At 52.0% G+C, this 18154-nt stretch overlaps 3 protein-coding genes across 7 annotated transcripts; 1 reads left to right on the top strand and 2 right to left on the bottom strand.

Annotated features, from left to right (window-relative positions):
* Positions 1-1256: 1256 nt before the first annotated feature.
* LOC137903736 (diamine acetyltransferase 1-like) lies at positions 1257-3101 on the top strand. Of its 2 annotated transcripts, none has more exons than XM_068747880.1 (6): positions 1257-1495; positions 2009-2060; positions 2123-2250; positions 2528-2624; positions 2703-2743; positions 2818-3101. In XM_068747880.1, the coding sequence occupies exons 1-6, from the start codon at positions 1433-1435 to the stop codon at positions 2992-2994; spliced, it is 558 nt and encodes a 185-aa protein (XP_068603981.1). In that variant the 5' UTR covers positions 1257-1432; the 3' UTR covers positions 2995-3101. The 2 variants fall into 2 exon arrangements, with proteins under 2 accessions (XP_068603981.1, XP_068603982.1); XM_068747881.1 differs by having other exon boundaries at positions 1259-1495; positions 2123-2203; positions 2523-2624.
* A 211-nt stretch (positions 3102-3312) lies between these two features.
* Positions 3313-9141, bottom strand: LOC137903735 (MICOS complex subunit MIC26-like). Of its 4 annotated transcripts, none has more exons than XM_068747876.1 (9): positions 8951-9141; positions 8484-8582; positions 8005-8127; positions 7576-7608; positions 6389-6440; positions 6085-6180; positions 4862-4953; positions 4199-4288; positions 3313-3609 (listed from the first exon to the last, which is right to left on the bottom strand). In XM_068747876.1, exons 1-9 carry the CDS (start codon positions 8966-8968, stop codon positions 3598-3600), a joined length of 615 nt encoding a protein of 204 aa, XP_068603977.1. In that variant the 5' UTR covers positions 8969-9141; the 3' UTR covers positions 3313-3597. The 4 variants fall into 4 exon arrangements, with proteins under 4 accessions (XP_068603977.1, XP_068603976.1, XP_068603980.1 ...); XM_068747875.1 differs by having other exon boundaries at positions 3315-3609; positions 6389-6443; XM_068747879.1 differs by having other exon boundaries at positions 3317-3609; positions 6389-6443; positions 9006-9141.
* Positions 9142-12186: 3045 nt separating this feature from the next.
* Positions 12187-16419, bottom strand: klhl15 (kelch-like family member 15). The gene is made up of 8 exons (XM_068747867.1): positions 16400-16419; positions 16175-16313; positions 15811-15999; positions 15517-15741; positions 13808-13969; positions 13526-13735; positions 13273-13463; positions 12187-13185 (listed from the first exon to the last, which is right to left on the bottom strand). The coding sequence occupies exons 1-8, from the start codon at positions 16417-16419 to the stop codon at positions 12438-12440; spliced, it is 1884 nt and encodes a 627-aa protein (XP_068603968.1). The 3' UTR covers positions 12187-12437.
* Positions 16420-18154: the final 1735 nt, after the last annotated feature.

Below are 18154 nucleotides of genomic sequence, written 5' to 3'. Positions count from 1 at the left end.
TTAGGTGGAGGTTTCACGCATGCCAGATCCACCACTCCAGCACCTATCAAAACTCGTTTAGAGAGTCAACCCCGCCCACAGATCTCTTGGTCAGTGTTTGTGGCTCTCACTAAGCTCTCTCTCTTTTTCCTCAGATCTGAGAACTTGGTGATCCAGACTTTCCTCTAGAGGCTGATGTGAACCTGGTGTATTGGGACAACTCTTGGTGATGATTGGATGGAAGGGGTAGAATTAAGGGGCACAAATAAATCCGTTGCACTCTCTCCTCAGAACACTGTGTATTTGTCACTTTGTGTTTGTCCATGTTGTGTGTTCACTGCGGTGTGCACAGCCCTCTACGGCGGTAAGCAGGTAATAAAACCAATAAAATAGGAATAGGCTAGGCTGCCAAGAGGGCAGGTGACGGTCACAATCACTATAAGAATAAAAAGCATAGAACTCTAGCAGTGACTGACGTTATGTACGTCACTGTGGAGCACGAATGCAGACAAGGTGTAGAAGGAGAAAAAAAAGCATGTATTACAGTACAAGTACAGTCAAACAGTAGCATGTATTACAGTACAAATACAGTCACACAGTAGCATGTATTACAGTACAAGTACAGGTAGCATGTATTACAGTACAAATACAGTCACACAGTAGCATGTATTACAGTACAAGTACAGGTAGCATGTATTACAGTACAAGTACAGTCAAACAGTAGAATGTATTACAGTACAAATACAGTCACACAGTAGCATGTATTACAGTACAAGTACAGGTAGCATGTATTACAGTACAAGTACAGGTAGCATGTATTACAGTACAAATACAGTCACACAGTAGCATGTATTACAGTACAAGTACAGGTAGCATGTATTACAGTACAAATACAGTCACACAGTAGCATGTATTACAGTACAAGTACAGGTAGCATGTATTACAGTACAAGTACAGTCAAACAGTAGAATGTATTACAGTACAAATACAGTCACACAGTAGCATGTATTACAGTACAAGTACAGGTAGCATGTATTACAGTACAAGTACAGTCACACATCCTGTCTCAGAGGAGCATTTCTAAAAAGCCCAAAGGACACAAACAGCTTTCCCTTCATGAAAACAAAGACCGGCTCCAAGCAGACGCCCCGCCCTCGTTGTCCGATTGGATAGCACGAAGAAAAGGATTTCAGTGGTTGGTCGGAAATATGAGCGCTGACGCAACTGACCAATCGTCGTCCAGCGGACGGCGAGTATAAACGGAGCGTTGTAAACAAGGAGCGGCCATTTGAGCGGCGCTAGCCCAGCCGAGGGTCGCGACTACCGGATGCTCGTCCGGATCCGAGGCTGACTGCGGGGAACGAGCTGCTCCGAGGCGAATGAAGAAACATCTAATCTTTCACTTCACATACAGAGGCCTGGTACCGAGAGGGAAGAAGAGCAAACGGAGAAAATGGACTTTATACTGCGGAAAGCGGAACCCAGGGACGTTTCCGACATTCTACGACTGGTGAAGGTGGGTGTCGAGCCGGAACCGGAACCGGAACCGGAGGCCGACGGCTCCAGACACACCAGTCGTTCCGAGACGAGCTAGCGGGCTAATCGTTGTTAGTCTTGACCCACTACCAACACTGGCCCAGGACGCGTTGACGTCACGTAGGGACGTCGGATGGTGGCAGACGAGTGTGGTTGGCTTTGTTCAGTCACATGACTCATATCCTGTTTTCCAAATGTGGCCATTCGACGTGACGTCACAATTACGTACTTATAAAGTCGAATTGTTTTCATAGGTTTATTTCAATAAAAATAAACTGTGTTTGCAAAACATCACATGAGACGCAGATGTTTACCACAGACATTTGTAAATGAAACATTAACGTAATTTCATATTTAAAATAAACTGTTAATATCGAGTTGACAAAGTGAAATTGTTTGAAAAGTTTTGAGTCCCTACAGTCAAAGCCTGGAGGGATGCCTGAACACTCCTTATATGGTATTCTGATAAATCTGTCTCTATTTTGCTAAACAGGACCTTGCCAAATATGAAGACATGGAGAAGCAGGTGATGCTGACAGAAAAAGGTGAGCTTTTCTGCGTCCGGATTACAGGTGTGCAACCCGCGCTGATGCCTGCTCTCCTCTAGAACTTCTGGAGGACGGATTCGGTGACACGCCGTTTTATCACTGCATCATCGCTGAAATCCAAGGAGAGAGGAGGACTGATGGTACGAACCACCACACCGCCACAGAACTCATGCAGGTCAAAGGTCAGGTCACACCTGGCGTCTATGCTAGGGCGTAGGCCGCAGCGTAGCGCTGCAGCTAGCATTTATTACTGTCGTTACTGTTGATGTAGCACGTCTAGTCTGAACCCTCTGACATGGTCTGGTTCTGATTCTGGTTCTGGTTCTGGGCCGTTTCTATGTCTCCCCTTAGTCTTCTAAAACAAATCTAACACTGCTGCAGATGTACTGCAGTATTTAAAGAGTACTACAGCGAATGGCGGTCGTTCAGCAGCGGGTGACGTCGTGCGATTGTCTGCAGGTCAGCCGGTGGTGGGCTTCGCCATGTACTACTTCACCTATGACCCGTGGGTCGGCAAACAGCTCTACCTGGAGGAGTTCTACGTGATGGAGCAGTACAGAGGTAGGACTGATTCTGGTCGTGTCTCCCCTTAAACCGGGCCGGAGACCACTTTGATGCAGATGTTGTTCTGATGTCCAGGTCTGGGCCTCGGTTCCAGGCTGCTGCGTCACCTCAGCGACGTGAGTCCGTCTCTAAATGATTGGGGGTGGGGTTTGGTGGATCAGAGCCGACCGTGATGTCGTGTTCCTTCCAGCTGGCGATCACGATGCGCTGCTCCGGCATGATGTTCGTCGTGGCAGAGAACAACGAGCCCTCCATCCAGTTCTACAAGCGACGGGGGGCCGAGGATCTCTCCCAGGAGGAGGGCTGGAGGCTCTTCAGGTTCGATAAGGACAGCCTGGTCAAGATGGCGGCTCCGGCTGAGGAGTGAGGGAGGATGAACCCGGAGATGGATTCTGGCTTCACTTTGAAACTTTAACAGCAACTTGTCATGTTTCTGTTGATCAATCATGTGTCAATAAACAGCTGATCACGTTACTGGGACAAAAATCAATCTTCAGCTGCAGATCGGTGAACTTCAGCTTGTCCCTCAAGTCCAGTTACTGTGTGCGACAGAGCTACCAGAACCTGGACTGGGGGTCCAGAGCTGGGAACCCGGACGCTCCTTCACGCTTACAGAAGAGCGCTCTATAAATAAAATGTGTTATTCCACGCAGTGTTCAGTAAACTAGAATGAGCGCCCCCATCAGGTCAGCATGAAGAGGCAGAAGTGCTTCTGCTCGTGTTGCCGACGACAACGGGAGTGGAAAGTGGGAAGTTCGTCCGCTAGCTACGAATAGATTGGATCACTTCGCCCCGGTATCCCAGAGTTTTCAGAATCGCTGCTTTATTTTAAATCATTTCCCAGTAAGGATCACATCAATAGCTCTATTGATTATTCACTTCTGACACCAGAGGGGGAGGTGAGGCGGAGGCATCTGGGAGCCTGCTCAGGTGTCGTCTTCAGAATGGACAGGTGTCCCATCATCTCGGCTCATTCTTTCTTCTGCAGCGACACACACACACACACACACACACCGTTTGAGCTGGACACCACATCGATCAATCAGCGTGGATCATTACAAACCAATAGATACGCCAGGTGGGCGTAACCCCAACCCTGACGGGTAATGGGATGAACAACGAGCAAATGTCATCCAATCGGGTCGCTGAGTGAAGCCATTAATCTGGCTCTCGGCTCTTCCATTTATTGATCTGATTGGGCTTGGGCCGGGAAGCGGAGAGTCCACCGGGTCACCGGTTCGAGTCCCAGCCCAGACAAAACGAGGAAAGTGAGCTGGTGGCTGGAGAGGGGCCAGTTTTAGCCTCAGAGCACTGCCGAGGTGCCCTTGAGCAAGGCTCCGCATGCAGAGGGGCCCCAGAGCATGCGGTGTGTGGGTGGCTGTTTCAAGGGGCCTGGGGGTAAACAGAATTCGGTTGTGTAAAAAGTGTTAAACATTATACAATAAACGATTATGTTAAATGATCTATCTCGTATTATAAGACGAGTCCCGGATGGTCGACGCCCCCCCCTGTACAGGTGTAACCTGTACTGTAAGTAAGGTCGAGTACTTTGGAAAAACAAATGGACTCACTTTCTTTTTACCAAATGGTGACTCCTCCCACAGAGTCTCCATGGTGACGGAGCCCCGCTGGGCCCAGGTGTACACAGAGTCCCGACTCACCTGGAAACAAGGTGACGTCACAGATGTTAATGTCAGGAAACAAAGGTCTTATCAGTTTGGTGTTAAACCACATGTCTCAAACCTGTCCAGCAGAGGGCCGAGACACTCCAGGTTTTCTTTCCAACCGTCTCTCCAGCAGCTGATCTCACTCATGAGTTCCTTCCCTCAAATCGGAGGTGCTGATAATTACAATCACCTGCTTCAGTAGCCGGCTGGAAGGAAGACCTGGAGCGTCTCGGCCCTCCACCGGACCGGTTTGAAACCTGTGTTAAACCAACACTTGTCGATGGGCGAGCGTAAACAGGATGTACGCAGGAGGTTCAGGCCCTTTCTAAATAAAACGCTGTGAATCAGAGTCCCAGCCAGGAAACAACCAGCCTTCCTGGGGCGGGGTCGCAGTGATGCAGCCAGCAGCCCCGCCCAGAGGGCTTTGATCCGGAGGACTTCAGTGCAGAACGTGAGGTGAGGTGAGACTCGACTCTCCTCGTTTCATCCACACAGGTGTCTGAGCCGAAGGAGCAGCTGCCCACGGACCAGAACTCACAGAGAGCTACCTGACAGGACGCCACTCACCTGGAGGAGAGCCGCCGCCCGCTGAGGGTAAAGCATGGAGGCCGTCACAGACACGAGTCCAGCGGGAAACAGCAGGCGCTTCACCCTGCCACCTGGCAGACAGACAGGTAGAGGGGAAGACAGGCATGTACATCCTGTCACCTGTTTGTTTGATCATTTCCTCCTCCCTCATATGTCAGGCTCGCTGATACTATTGATCCGTGATTAATAACCAAATCAGACAGTTCAACAGACACCCGACATACCGCTGACCCAAAAGGTCCCGTCTGCTCTCACGGTTCCACAGAACAGCATCTCAGACCTTCTGGGTCAGTCTATGAAGGTAACGGTTTGTTCAGCTGCTGCTGAGCTAGCACGTAGCTCAGTACGCGCGCTAGCACGTAGCTCAGTACGCGCGCTAGCACGTAGCTCAGTACGCGCGCTAGCACGTAGCTAAATACGCACGCTAGCACGTAGCTCAATACGCGAGCTAACACGTAGCTCAATACGCACGCTAGCACGTAGCTCAGTACGCGCGCTAGCACGTAGCTCAATACGCACGCTAGCACGTAGCTAAATACGCACGCTAGCACGTAGCTCAATACGCACGCTAGCACGTAGCTCAATACGCACGCTAGCACGTAGCTCAATACGCACGCTAGCACGTAGCTCAATACGCGAGCTAGCACGTAGCTCAATACGCGCGCTAGCACGTAGCTCAATACGCGAGCTAGCACGTAGCTCAATACGCGCGCTAGCACGTAGCTCAATACGCGAGCTAGCACGTAGCTCAATACGCGCGCTAGCACGTAGCTCAATACGCGCGCTAGCACGTAGCTCAATACGCGCGCTAGCACGTAGCTCAATACGCACGCTAGCACGTAGCTCAATACGCGAGCTAGCACGTAGCTCAATACGCGCGCTAGCACGTAGCTCAATACGCGCGCTAGCACGTAGCTCAATACGCGAGCTAGCACGTAGCTCAATGCGCGCGCTAGCACGTAGCTCATTTACATCTGAGTCCTCGTGCAGCTTAGTGCACACAAACAAATGTCTTCAATCATTGATCAATCAATCAATCAATCCACCAAACACCAGTTTGGTGCTGGACGAGACGACCCGAAGTGGTTCTGCCTCCGTGCACCAACCAAACCCTCGTGTAGGACATTTCATCTGGGCCTTTGAAGAACAGGAAGTGTGTTCTGTCAGAGGCAGCCGGTCTGAATGTCAGAGAAGCAGCTTACCTTTGGCCAGGTAGAGTCCCAGGAGTCCAGAGAAGCCCACCAAGGCCACGCTGGAGGAGAGGCCCCGAGGAGGCTCCTTGAGGAACTGGCAAGCACCTGGAAAATAAATCAGGTAAGCAAAGAGGAAACCGGATACGACAAGGTCCACCACCCTCACTGGACCTGAGCTCATTTCAGATGGACTGGGGCGGAGTGGGAACTGTCCCGTGGTCCCACCAGACTCCAGGCTTCCTTCTCATATGACTTGGACCAGTTTGTACTGGGAAGAGACACCACCGCTAACGCCCCTCCCTCCAGGACTCACCTGAGAGTGCTGATATGGACCAGTCCACTGTGGGCTCCACAGTCCGGTACACCTGCTGTTCCAGAGGTCACCAGCAGGCAGAGACAAAAGAGGAAACGGTCATGTCAACGCTGCCCTCATTGATCTGGCTAACGTGTGTTACTGAATGGACCTCTGTCGGCCACGCCTTCATTCTAATGATCCTCCGAGTCCATCTCAGGCTTAACCCTCTGTCTGTGCCCGGTGCTACGGGAACCGGCGCCGGTGCTCCGGTCAAACAGACCGATTTTGACCAGCAGGTGGTGCTGGCGCTGCGACCGTAATGACAGCCCAGGTGTGCCTCACTATCCGGAGTAAAGGGTTAAATATCATGAAAAACTCACTTTTCCATGTTTCTCCACTGAACTTGGTGGTTTTGGGTCATTAGAAGCCAAAAACCATCCGGCCAGTCCCGCGTAGCACCGTGATGGCAGCGCTCCACTCGTCCACGCTCTACCTGTCTCTACCTGTATTTTTGGTGGTAATGTTCTGGCAAAAATGTTTTAGTGTGTGTTAAAAGAGTCAGCTCACCGGTTACCATGGTAACACAAAGCTGCGCGTGCCACGAACGTAGTTTAATTAAAAAAAATTCCAAGGGCTTTAAGAACACGGGTCCTTTAAGAACACGGGTCCTTTAAGAACACGGGTCCTTTAAGAACACGGGACCTTTAAGAACACGGGTCCGTTCTAGTACTTTAATCTTTTGTTCAGCAGCTCCACGGCTGCGGAGCGGAGAGTCAGCTGTTCAGCAGCGATAGCGTTTCATTCCGTTGTTCTGAACCGATCCGGAGACTTTATTGATCCCAGCGACTTTGTGTTTGTTAAAAACGACTAGCGTTGTGTAACATTTATGATTTAGGCCAGAACTAAATGAGATTCCCTCCGTGAATGAGCAGCAGCCGTAAAGCGCACTCAAAAAACAAACACGGGAGAGGGCGGGACTTCCCCGTCTACTCTGTCCAATCGGCGAGCGCCCCTTTCAGCCACGCGACGCTGCTCAGAAAGTTCGTTCCGTGAAGAAATCAGTGGGAACGCAGGAATTTGCTCCCAAAGGAACCGAGTCCTCTTGGTGCAGTGGGAACGCACCCTTAAGCTAGTGTCATGCTAACGCTAATGTAACTAATGGTAACCAGAATGTGACTCGGCCCCCTTGAAGGATTTCTACTCACCTCGAGCTTCTGTTGTGCAGTTTGACCCATGTGCTGCCCAAAAGATAAAAAGATGAATCATTCAGTTGTGCTCTATTTTATCAATATTGTACACCAATCAATAATCAGATTATATATATATAATCTGATTATTACATAATAATCAGACAAAGACATGAGGGCTGATTACAGTCAAAGTCGGGAGCTTTTATCTTCGCCGTTAAAAGTCCAAGTTGCCTGAACGCGATGAAGCCTCAAAGATCCTTGAGACGTAAGCACAGTGTAAACCCCGCCTCCTGCCTAAGGTTAGCTGGGATAGGCTCCACCCCCACAACCCGACGGCAGACAGAATGTTGAGCAGACACTTTAAAGTCCAGCATGAAGCTTTGGAGATATTCAACAAAACAAATGGATTGCTGTCCTATCATGGGGAGGATCACCTGAACACACCTGGCACTGATCTGCATATGGTTCCGCCCATTTCCTCAGAGATGCCAGGCTCTCCTCCAGCTGCCCCGCCTCCGGCGCCACGTACTGAGTCTCTGCTTCAGGTGGGCTGTACAGCGACGGTAGCTAAACACAGCAGACAGTCAACAGGATTCATTTTCATTCTCTCTCTCTCTCTCTCTCTCTCTCTCTCTCTCAATCACTTTGATATTCTTCTTGGGCTGAGAAATGCTACAACAGGCAAGGATTTAGTTCTAGAAAATTATTATATTGTGAAAGAATGTATCGATGACACCGTGTCTACTGATGACGGATCAATAATATATCATAACTGTTAACATTTTAATTACCGGTAATATATTACATGTTTAATATACAGACTAACCAGAGGACTATAGGTCCCCCACATACCATAATAACCTCACTCAGGATTAAACTGGATTAGCATTCCGATACCCGATCCAGGTGATTGATGAACTGACCTGATCAATGTTCAGAGCAGCCCGTGACCTTTTCTCCTCAGCCCGCACCGAGCAGCTTAATAGACCCATCACAGCTGGAGTAGCGGCGCACAGCGACACCTGGCGGCGACATCGGCACAAAACAGGCTAGCAGCTAACGGCTAAAGCTTAACACTAGAGCGCTGACGAGGCGGAGCTGTCAGGTGAAATGCTGAATCCTGACCGCATAAACACTCTACGGGTAAACGAAACACACCTTTGAAGTCACGTGCTCTTACAGAAAGACAGTATTAGCGACACCCTCGTTACGTAACAGACGCGACAATTGCTAACGTTAGCTACTGACAGATTTACCAACGTTGGATCTTTGGTGTTACATTTAAATACTTTCGTAAATCATTATTATTTATCAAGTTTGGGAAAGGCACTGATTGAATAAAGCTCAGCGTGCGGAGTGAAATTAGCTGTAGAACATTAAGCATAGTTACCACTTTAACGTATAACATGTTTTCCCGAGTTACTTCCTTTTCTACGGCAACTCACAGGACTCAAAAATAAAGGGGACCATGCGCTTTACTGCGAATTGAAGGCCGACCAAACGACATACAATTATAACTGTAGCTGTAGGAGATCAATAACAATAACACTGTAATCAATTTCACTAGTGAAACAAGCTGCCTAACCCGGACGCGGATTGTCAACCGGAAGTGTTGCCGTCTGGCATCCGGCGCTAGCTGTAGCCGCTGCTACTCATGGATGTGGCTATTAGCTGTAGCCGCTGCTACTCATGAATGTAGGTATTAGCTGTAGCCGCTGCTACTCATGAATGTAGGTATTAGCTGTAGCCGCTGCTACTCATGAATGTAGCTATTAGCTGTAGCCGCTGCTACTCATGGATATGGCTATTAGCTGTAGCCGCTGCTACTCATGGATGTGGCTATTAGCTGTAGCCGCTGCTACTCATGGATGTGGCTATTAGCTGTAGCCGCTGCTACTCATGGATGTAGGTATTAGCTGCAGCCGCTGCTACTCATGAATGTGGCTATTAGCTGTAGCCGCTGCTACTCATGGATGTGGCTATTAGCTGTAGCCGCTGCTACTCATGGATGTGGCTATTAGCTGTAGCCGCTGCTACTCATGAATGTAGGTATTAGCTGTAGCCGCTGCTACTCATGAATGTAGCTATTAGCTGTAGCCGCTGCTACTCATGGATATGGCTATTAGCTGTAGCCGCTGCTACTCATGGATGTGGCTATTAGCTGTAGCCGCTGCTACTCATGGATGTAGGTATTAGCTGTAGCCGCTGCTACTCATGAATGTGGCTATTAGCTGTAGCCGCTGCTACTCATGAATGTAGCTATTAGCTGTAGCCGCTGCTACTCATGGATATGGCTATTAGCTGTAGCCGCTGCTACTCATGAATGTAGCTATTAGCTGTAGCCGCTGCTACTCATGGATACGGCTATTAGCTGTAGCCGCTGCTACTCATGGATGTAGGTATTAGCTGTAACCGTCGCTGTGGTGGTGAATAGTTTTTTTTACCACCGTCAGAGTTTTTTTTCGCATTTTGTTGAACAAGATTCGAACTGGGTGAAGTATTCTGATTGGTGATGGGCAAGATCTAAATAAATCTGTTTTACTTACATCTCTTCTTTTCGTAATCATTCTTCATGTCTGGATTAGTTAACCCAGCGTGAACTGAACAAAATACATTACGCGTCTTCAGAAGTGTTATCTTTATTTATTTAAGATACAAAATTAAATGATTTACTTTCCGTACTTGACCATTTTCTACAGCAGTTACTGTACATTTCTGATTTGGCAACTTTTAGATTTATTGTAGTAGTATTTCACTCGTAGTATGTGTACTTTAACTCAAGTAATGAAATTAAGTACTTCGACCACTACTGGTGATGATGCACCTGTTCCCAGAGAACAACACGCCCCTTCACATCTCACCTGCGCTCACTACTCACCTCGTGGTCAGTTTAAACTGCTCTCGGATCAGCAAGTGCTCTGAGGACGGACGCAAACAGAAGCATCTGAACACACCATGACATCATCAGTAGTCCCACGTCTGTTACTGCACAGCGAATAATACGTCACAAACACACGGCCCCTCCCACAGCTTCCTCGCAATGCAAGAGGGGGAAGGGCCAGCTCTCCATCAGAAGCATCTGCCTTGACCAGTGAACCAGAACCTGGAGGTTCTAACAGGTTCTAAACAAGAACACTCACTGAGAGCTGACTTCACCTGTCAGGTCCATTTGATATCATCTGATCTACCCGGATCCATCTTTTCTGACTGCAATCAATCATTATTTTACAAATCCTTTGAACTGTCACCTATGAACACCTGACCGAGGGTGTGGCTGCGGTATCACCACCTTGAAGTCAGCGTTTGGTTAAAGAGTCCCACACTTGGTTCAATGTTTTCTTCCAGCTGGGCGTGACCACAGCAGGCTGTGGCGATAACACTGTAACCATGACATCATGAGTGAATGGAGGCGGAGCCCTCAGGTACCACGTGATGCTGCTCAACTCTGGTGGACGACCGGCAGGAAGAGAAGCTGAAGCGCACTGGAAGCTACGATTGGAACAACATGGATGTCTGCATACACGCTAGCATGCAGCGACAACAGGCCATCAGGCGACCGGGCTTGAGGGCGTGAAGGTCAGGATGGAGGTCCGATCATGCTAACATCCAAAGGGCCTGCTGGACGTGTGTGTGTATAATCCGTGCTAGCTCAGGGCTAGCTCGGGGCTAGCTCACAGCAGGAACCCGCATCCCGCCGCGTTTCATTTGAACCACATTTAGCTTTAGCTTCTGTTGGTGTTTTCATTTGATCAAACATGAACGCTTGATCTTTCCCGTAATCGAGTTCAGTGAAACTAGAATACATTTAGTATTTCTCAGACAAACTGAAATCATGTTTGATGTTTGTTTAGAATTTAGATCATTAAGGTTTCCAGCTGGTATCAGTGACAAAAGAAAAGGCGTCAGTCGTTGGTCCCGCCCCCTCAGCGGCGTGGAGGAACCCAGCCTGAGGTTCTGCTGAGGAGTTCTGGAGGCCCAGCCTTCAGCTCATCTGGATTGTGGTTCTGGAGTCTCCCTCTTGTCAAACACCCCACAGGTAAAGGGTTCTTCTCAGGTGAGCTGGTTAGCCAATCCTCCCAGTGACACCAGCAGGTCGGAACCGGTACCCAGCAGATTCTGTGCACGGATGCTGAGTTCTGATGAAAAAAGGAAGCAGCATCTTCTAAACGGGTTGACTTTGGAGCGGATAAAGCCCAGTGGACCGGCACCAGCAGATGACATGAACCCTGATCCACCGCCGACTGAGGACGCTTCACACTGGACAAGCGGCTTGGGTTCTGTCCAGACGCCGGGCCCTGGATTCAAGCGGCTTGGGTTCTTGGGGGGGGGGGGGGGGATTTACTCAAACTTGACGTGAAATTGTCGAATATGCAGTTTGGATTTAGTAGAATAACTTTTTGAAGCGTTTCCCGATAATCTAATTTTCGAGTTGCACCTGTGTTTGTGATGTTTTCTGCACCTGGCAGGGTTAGGGTCGGGGGGTCGGGGGTCGGCCGGGCTGACAGTGAGGCGTTTAAAGGGTTACGGATGACTTCTTCATTCAGCTTGTTCGTGTAGCTTCCAGAGCGGTTCTGCACAACGAGCCTCGGGAGACGACGGACCGGTCCAAACGCAAAGCAGCAGGCGACGGGTCCAGCCGTGAAGCGGCGCCGTCTGGACACCAGCTGTCGACTCCTCTTCCTCAGCACACCTGGACGCTCATTGGACACGGTGTAATACTCTCCTCTTTCACCCTGATTTGGGTAAAGCCATTTACGAGCATGACTGAAGGTGAGGTTTTGGTCACATGACGGTTCCACACGGCTCCAGACCAATGGGATCCGTGTGCTCACCTGTGACCTCAGAGGGTTAAAGCCGTCCACCGTGAGGAGCTGACCTCAGCTGCAGCGCCTCACGTGCTCCAGGACGTACTCTGGGAAGTGCAGACTGCATACCTGCAGACCGTCCAGTTTGCAAGGCATCCTGGGATACTCGTCCTCCTTCCACTTATTTTCGTCGGGGTCGAAGGTGAGGATGGAGTCGCTGTAGTGGCCGTTGTAACACAGGCCGCCCAGCACCATGATCTGCCTGTCCAGCACCGCCACCCCGTGGCCGCTGCGGCCGATGGGCATGGAGCCCAGAATGGTCCACTCGTCCGCGTCGGGGTCGTACACCTCGGTGGACGGACACCCCTGCGACTCAAAGGAGGCTCGCAGGATGACGCACACGCCCCCGAACACGTACAGCTTCCCGTTGTGAGAGATCATTTTGTGGAAGCAGCGGGCGTAGTTCATTTTGGATTTGTTCTCCCAGCAGCTGGCGTGGCCGCCAGGCGGTAGGGGGCCTCGGCCGCCGCGTGTCCTGTGTGTGTCAGAGCTCCCGGCCCCGCCTCCTCCCACCTCCCGTCCAGGATCAAAAACACACACCTGTTTGGAGGTGGAGGAAGAGGTAATGCCACCTGTGACGTACAGTTTACCATTAAGGACCGTCCCCTCATGCCCGTACTTGTTCACAGGATACGGATCCACAAACTCCCAGCGGTCCTCTGTGATGTCATAGCGCTCTGTGGAATAGAAGGTCTCGTCCCGAGTGCGACCCGCCACGGCGTAAATAAACTTGCTGATGACACCAACAGCAAACTCCGACCTGCAATACAAAACATCAGCGAAACCCGTCAATACGCAACAGGCTATCGTGTTAGCATGAGCTACGGTGCTAGCATCAGCCCCTCACCTGGGCACAGACATGTCGGCCATGCGTAGCCACGAGTTCTGTCTGGGGTCGTAGCGGTACACTTTGGAGGAGGCGTGAAACTCTCCGTCCGGCCCGAGCTCCTCTCCGCCCAACAGGAAGGCAAAGTTGTTAACGATGGCGAGGCAGTCCGGTCGCAGGGGCACCTGAGGGCCCTCCAGCTCCCACCACACCTGAGGAGACACACCCTTAGTCACGGCTAGAGGCCGTCGCCTCAGACCCAGACCGGTCCCACCTTGGGGCGCTGCAGCAGCAGGATCTTGCTGTTGACCATGCTGTGGCCGATCATGCCCCTGAACACGGCGGTCTGCGGCCGCACCGAGCGGATGCGGTTGCAGCGCGTCGCCACCAGAGGCTGCTGATTGACGTCGTGGAAGTAGCTCAGCGCCCGGTCAACCTCCTGCCTCAGCTGTCGGGAGTACCGGTAAAACTCAGACGTCTTCACCTGTGGAGAGGAAGAGGAGGCCGGTGATGATCACCTGAGAGACACGACCAGATGCAGAGGAAGAGGCGTCACCTTCTCAAAGATATTGGCAGGTGTCATGAGGCAGAAACGGATGGACTGGATAACGGCGTCCGTGTGTCGCCAGCGGCGGCGGTCGTGCCGCAGCCACGCCTGGACGCCTTCGTAGAGCTCCACCTCTGGGAAGCGGCTCAGAGCGTCGCTGTTCAGATACGACTGGAGGAAGGAAGAGGAAGGATCTGAGTCCACATAACATGCAGGCGGCCGGTAACCCGACACCGTCCTTCCCCGGCTCGCATCTCCCCAGGTCTGCTGCGTGCACGTTCAACGCCGGAGAAACGGCCGTTCCCCTCTCAGTTTGTGAGAGAAGGCGTGATGATCGCAGGGGGGCAGAGAATCAGCGCCCCTCAGCCGGAAAAGGGTGGAGAGTAACCTCCAGGTCGGGGAGGAGATCCTGCCCTCACCTGCCGGTCGGTCTCCGTTCCTACCCTCACCTGCCGGTCGGTCTCCGTTCCTACCCTCACCTGCCGGTCGATCTCCGTTCCTACCCTCACCTGCCGGTCGGCCTCCGTTCCTGCCCTCACCTGCCGGTCGGTCTCCGTTCCTACCCTCACCTGCCGGTCGGTCTCCGTTCCTGCCCTCACCTGCCGGTCGGTCTCCGTTCCTACCCTCACCTGCAGGTCGATCTCCGTTCCTACCCTCACCTGCCGGTCGGTCTCCGTTCCTGCCCTCACCTGCCGGTCGGTCTCCGTTCCTACCCTCACCTGCCGGTCGATCTCCGTTCCTACCCTCACCTGCCGGTCGGCCTCCGTTCCTGCCCTCACCTGCCGGTCGGTCTCCGTTCCTACCCTCACCTGCAGGTCGATCTCCGTTCCTACCCTCACCTGCCGGTCGGTCTCCGTTCCTGCCCTCACCTGCCGGTCGGTCTCCGTTCCTACCCTCACCTGCAGGTCGGTCTCCGTTCCTACCCTCACCTGCCGGTCGGTCTCCGTTCCTACCCTCACCTGCCGGTAGGCCTCCGTTCCTACCCTCACCTGCCGGTCGGTCTCCGTTCCTACCCTCACCTGCCGGTCGGTCTCCGTTCCTACCCTCACCTGCCGGTCGGTCTCCGTTCCTACCCTCACCTGCCGGTCGGTCTCCGTTCCTACCCTCACCTGCCGGTAGGCCTCCGTTCCTACCCTCACCTGCCGGTAGGCCTCCGTTCCTACCCTCACCTGCCGGTAGGCCTCCGTTCCTACCCTCACCTGCCGGTAGGCCTCCGTTCCTACCCTCACCTGCCGGTAGGCCTCCGTTCCTACCTTCTTCCATTTCTTGTGTTTTGTATAAAATACGTGACAGTATTCCTAATGAAGTTTATTCGAGTGGAACTCGAGAGTACTCCTGTATTTTTGGGACCAGACCTTCTTGGAGGGCGGGGCAGCGGGGAACGTGCAGTCGTGATTTTTTTTGGGCTGCTCTAAAGCCGCCCCTCCCCCCCTGAAAAAGGGGAATAACATGTTTTGTCTGGTCTTGTTCAGGGGGCCGTCGTTTGGGGACCCTGGTGTAGACCCTCCTCTTCCTCACAGCCAATCGGATGCAGACAGCTCGACAGAAAAGACTTCTACTAAACGCAGAAATGTGTTCTCCTTCCGTCTCCAGCTGATTTTAAACGTTCCGTTCAGAACCAGAAGAGTTCTGAACGTTTCTACAAGCTTCTGTCCGTGTTTTCGGCCTCGGCGGAAGCAGGTCGGCCCGGCCCAACGTTCTGAAGCGACGACACCAACCTGCAGTCTCTCCAGGCCGAGGTAGGACAGGAAGTCGGCTCGGCTCATGAGAGGGACGAAGTTGTCAAGCAAGAAGCCGTCCAGCTGCTCCTGGACGCCCCCCACGCCCACGCTGAAGTCCTCCAGGAGGCGCGTGACCTCAGCACAGTTCTCCAGACAGATCTTAGCCAGCAGGAAGGAGCAGCAGAACTCCACCGCCTCCGTCAGCTGGACGTACATGGCCGCCTGCCGGGACGCAGCGGTGACCGAGCGTTACGCCGCCGCCGTGCTCCCGTCAGCGGGCGGGTCTCTCACCTGGAGGATCTCCTGGACCGTCGGCATGCTGAGCTCCAGAGAGCCGTAGTACATAAAGCGGAGGACGTGCCCGAAGCCGGCGGCCGTCAGGCCCTTCATGTGGATCTCGTCCTGGTCCCTCTCCCTCATGTCTGCCGTGAACATGACCCTGAAGTAGTCGCTCTGGGTGGCCAGCAGAGCCTTGTGGGCCTGGAGGATCACAGAACCACAGCACTGAGGTCACCCTAACCCGACCCAGGACTACCTGCAAGGGCGGGCTTCCTGAACATGAACATCAGAACGCCCTCAGTGCTTCCACCTACAGGACGGAACGACACGTCACACCAGTACCGACACCGGGAAGCGCGTTTCCTCGGCTGCGTACCTGGAAGTGGTGCTCCTCTATCAACAGCGTGACGTCCAGCAGCAGACGCTCTTCATAAAGCGCCCTGAAGCCCGACGACACACTCCCATCATGCACCTGGGACAGGTACACCTCCACATCTGCCCCCGACATCACACACCTGGAGGCAGGAAGGAGGACAGGTGGGGTGAGAGTCAGACACACACTCATTCTGTAAGATTAAAAAAACACCGACGGCACACTCACTTCTGATTGGCCACGGGCATGACAGAGGAGGGTGTCCGAGCCAATCAGAGGGCAGTGCCCCTTGCGTCCCCTTTGTGAGCGTCAATCACCTGAATGAGAGTCAACACAGACACCTGCTACATGCTAGCTCCCTTTAGCATGCTCCGATGCTAAAGCGGCTTTGGGCTCGCTGTCAGCAAGGTGTGAAAACAAAGTTAAAGCACGGTCACCCTCACGACCACCGACCCCCCTCCGTGGTGGAGGTGAGAGCACAGTCGAGCCTCAGCTTCAGGGCTGCTCAAGGGCACTTCAGCAGCTGGCAGAGTCAGAACTGTTTGATGAGTTATGAGTTGAATACAGTTTTAACAGTTTGAATATGTCTACATCTCATCAAACTGTCCGCGCTGTAAGAGAAGAGACGGAGGCGTGGTCACTACCTTCTGGAGGCCGCTTGCATCTCCCTGGTTCTAACAGAGGACATGAGAGAGAAGGACATCAAAGGCTCAGCACGTCTCCCGCCGCTCTGCGTGAACGGGGAGCCGAAAGGAACCTGCTGGTCAGAACCTACAGTCACCTACAGGCTGCCGGAACTCTGACGTCACACACAACACCAATCAATCCCTTAATAGTCCCGGTAGGGTGTTTCCAGAGGCGCGATGCTAACCCTAGCCCTGTACACAGCTAGCTACAGGTTAGCGGCTACTAGCTAGCCGGCTCACCTCGGCGGCGCGAATCGCAGGACGCTCTGGCTTCTTCGGACATGAAGATGCGAGTTCGATGCCGGAATCAAGAAAGTGGACGGAAGCGACCGACCGCCCACAGCTCTGCTCCAGATTAAACAGGCACCAAACCACAGCGATCCACTCGCTTTACGGCCGCCATTTTCTGTGGCGACGTCACTTCCGTTTTTGTGCGGAAGTAGGAGCTCTTCTTCTCGTGATTACCTCCGCCTAGGAGCTTTTGTTTTTGCTGGCATTTATCTTTCTGTTCGTTTGTCTGACTTTGAGCAACAAAAGTCAAAAAGGCGGGCGGAGGTGGTTGAGCGGGTCGTCCTATGATCGAGAGGTTGGCGGTTCGATTCCCGGCACTGTCGTTGTGTCCTTGGGCAAGACACTTCAGCCACATTGCCTGTGTCAATCAATCAATTAAACCTTTATTGCAGACACAATGGTCCAATAAAACATGTACAACGTTTCCACAGTCACCCTCTAATAAATCAGGTACCTGAGGCCTGGCTGGGTCAGCGTCAGGAGGACAGGCCTCGCTCAAGTACGGAGTCTTTGAGGATCTATAAGAGCGATATATAAAATCAATGCATTATTATTATGGAATGCTACCAGGAGCAGATGATTACATTTTGGGGATGATCCGCCATTCTGATTCTGGATCACTTTGAAACTTTTGTTAACGTTGCAGCAAATGGATCTTCACAATTTGTTCCTCAATATTTCGGTTCATTATTGATCAATGTTTATGGAATTTGACATGTAGGGTGGGGACCTCTATCTCACCATCGAATTTCATCTGGATCGGACCCGGATTGCGGATATTATCGAGATGTTTCTAAAACAAATGGGGGCACGCTCACATCAGCGACACGACGGGGCAAACAGGTTCTGCTCTTGGCTCCATTCTACCTGACCATCTACCCCCCATGGTGCTGACAGATAGCATCCTGACCCCCACCCCGCATGCAGATTACCCCCAAAAGAGCTGGAAGGGGTGGCTGTGGGCTCTCGGCTGAAACACGGATAAGCAGAAGAAAACGTATGCCTC

Source organism: Brachionichthys hirsutus, chromosome 14 (genome assembly GCF_040956055.1).
Source record: "Brachionichthys hirsutus isolate HB-005 chromosome 14, CSIRO-AGI_Bhir_v1, whole genome shotgun sequence".
Classification (NCBI taxonomy): Eukaryota; Metazoa; Chordata; class Actinopteri; order Lophiiformes; family Brachionichthyidae; genus Brachionichthys; species Brachionichthys hirsutus.
The sequence above is the reverse complement of the archived record's forward strand: the minus strand, read 5'-3'. Positions and strand labels throughout refer to the sequence as shown.